Source organism: Rhagoletis pomonella, unplaced genomic scaffold, assembly GCF_013731165.1.
Source record: "Rhagoletis pomonella isolate Grant_MI unplaced genomic scaffold, Rhpom_1.0 Rhpom_scaffold_16831, whole genome shotgun sequence".
Lineage (NCBI taxonomy): Eukaryota > Metazoa > Arthropoda > Insecta > Diptera > Tephritidae > Rhagoletis > Rhagoletis pomonella.
Window position 1 is genome coordinate 1 of NW_023475348.1, and position 2,466 is coordinate 2,466.

A 2,466-nucleotide genomic window follows, 5' to 3' on the forward strand; every position below is an offset into this window, starting at 1 on the left:
GCAACAGCTTATAAACCAAACATGCCAATCAGAACTTACAACATAAAAATGTAAACAAACAAATACAAACCTCCTTTTACGCATACAAAGCCAAACCGTACTGCGCGCAACTTTTCCACAGGTCGACTTTTGACAGTATATTTTTGCGCCAAAAACTCGACAATACAAAATACACAACACAACCAACAATGCGTTTCGTTGTGTGAATTCAGCGCGACAATTGAAGCTGTGTGTGTACCATCCCAAAGATATCAAAATGCAATGTTTGCCTTTCAATGTAGCTATGTGTTACATGTATACACTATGTATACATTATTGAATGAAATAAAGAGCAAGGCGTATTTATGTTAAATACACCTTGGCAAAAGATATGCCCGGCATGCTATGCCGTCAACATCAGCACGATTTCGCTCGAAATTCGGCAAATTAGACGAAATAATGCAACCCTGCGTTGATAATTTCGTCGTCGTTCAGCCGCCAAGGCGAATTTATATAAATTCGCCTTGTCTGCCACTATTTGCTCAAAACGAGGCGAATTTACAGTCGCCATTTTAAAATTAATTCACGATTCAAAGCATAAATTTATATATGGGAGAAAATGTATATTTTTAGAATCAGATTTATTTCACTCCCCTGGCTCGTTATCAACAGCAGCTCATTTTAAATGCAAAACAAATGCCAATGTCCACTACTCATGCATGTGACAAAGTGTGACCGCAGCCGATAACGACAAAGGTAGCGTTACATAAAACATCGTATACGTATAGTCGCACACAATCATCTGTACGTATAGGCACAGAAGGAACACACATGTGCACCTTATATACGTACATACAAATCGTATGTATAGATTCATATATGTACATATATATATGCACTTATATCAAAAAGTACACGCACTACGTGTACGAGTATTCATGAATGTGAGAAATCCAGGGAGGGGGTTGTCTCGTACACAGACACCAATTGAGACAGCGAGGTTTTGAAAACATTACATTGGTGGTAGCGAAGCAAAAAACGCGTCTCGATACTATTTAGTTCTAAAAGAAATCATTAAATCGAATTTTTAATTCTGCTCACTTACGGATTCGCTGCTGACTGTGTAATTTATATTTGCCGGAATTTCTAATACAGACTCCGTCCGTGTATTGTCTGCGAAGCCCCAGGTGTAGCCGAAGCCCTGTTGCGGATTACTATGTGCTGCACACATTTTAACGATAATGTTTTCCTTTACCCGCCTTTTTCACTCTATAAGCAATTGCTACACTCACGTTTTGTGAAGTTTTTTCAATTTTTCGGTAATTAAAAAGGTATATATGAAGTTTTTCCCGTATGTTCCCACGCTGGCAATAAAAAACGATGTATGCCGTGTTCTACCTCGGACTGTACCACTTGCCACTTGTCACACTGCAATAAGGAGTGCAAGTTATAACATTCACAACGCGCTGTACGACTTGTTTTCTAGATAAGCATATACTGCACTCCACAAAATCGAAAAGTTGTAAAAAAAGAAAGTTACATCGCTTCCTTAGTTACATGCGCCATTTTTACGTGAATTATCACTAGATGAAAATTAAAAGGCACAACTGCTAGAAATATATATATCCTTCAACAACAGCGCGTATCACATAAGATTTATTATCTTTCAGAATTTTTTAACTTTTCAGCTGCACAAATACCGCGGAAACTTCGCTAAACAGACACTAAATACCACCAAAAATCACTGACGCCATTTTGAAATTACTATTTGGAATAAGAGTCCCTCGTACTCGTTTTTCGATCTGCTTCGGGTTGCCGATGCCAATTCAGCGCAAACGCGACTAATTCAGCTTCGTTTGTTCTATTAAAAAACATTCAGTATTTCGATATAAATTTAACATTGACCTAATATTATTACTTTTATATATAAACTAACTTAATTACAAACCACGAGCACAAAAATCAAAATACAATTTACCAAACTGGAAAATTTTCAGCAGAAGCTTCACGGATAGGTGGCTACATGCCGCTAATCCATTCAGCAATATGTAGGGTTGCATGCAGTGTTGACTGAAGCTTGGCAGATTTTTTATATTTTTTGCACGCAGCTTGAAATGTGGATTTATATGTTGTTTGTTATATAATTTGCTTAGCAGTTGTGGAAAATGAATAATAAGCATTAAATAAACAAAACATAAACAGCCAAAATCGATCTGTGGTTATCGCAACAAAATCACATTTGAGCTGCGCACCGTCAGTGGCAAACGACAGCGAGCATGTTGGCACACATGTGCGCGCACATGTTCGTCGTGTGTATCCAGTGTTACGTACATATGTACCTTTGGGCACTTTCACACGCAGTTTTGCCATTTTAGCCGTTTTCCCGCTAGATTTAGCCGTTGCAGAAAAAAACTAGCCGTTTTTAGCCGATTTTTCTATTTGCATTGTTTTCTTAAATTTAAAATGTGTATATATGTTTCCATTTTT

At 37.5% G+C, this 2,466-nt stretch overlaps 1 protein-coding gene across 1 annotated transcript; it reads right to left on the reverse strand.

Annotated features, from left to right (window-relative positions):
- Positions 1-1,084: 1,084 nt before the first annotated feature.
- Positions 1,085-1,919, reverse strand: LOC118757345 (gastrula zinc finger protein XlCGF57.1-like; the record flags this gene model as incomplete). Its single annotated transcript, XM_036492063.1, is given in 2 exon segments — positions 1,085-1,840; positions 1,898-1,919. A coding segment is annotated over 1 exon segment (126 nt), but the record flags the coding sequence as incomplete, so codon positions are not given.
- Between the last annotated feature and the right edge of the window lie 547 nt (positions 1,920-2,466).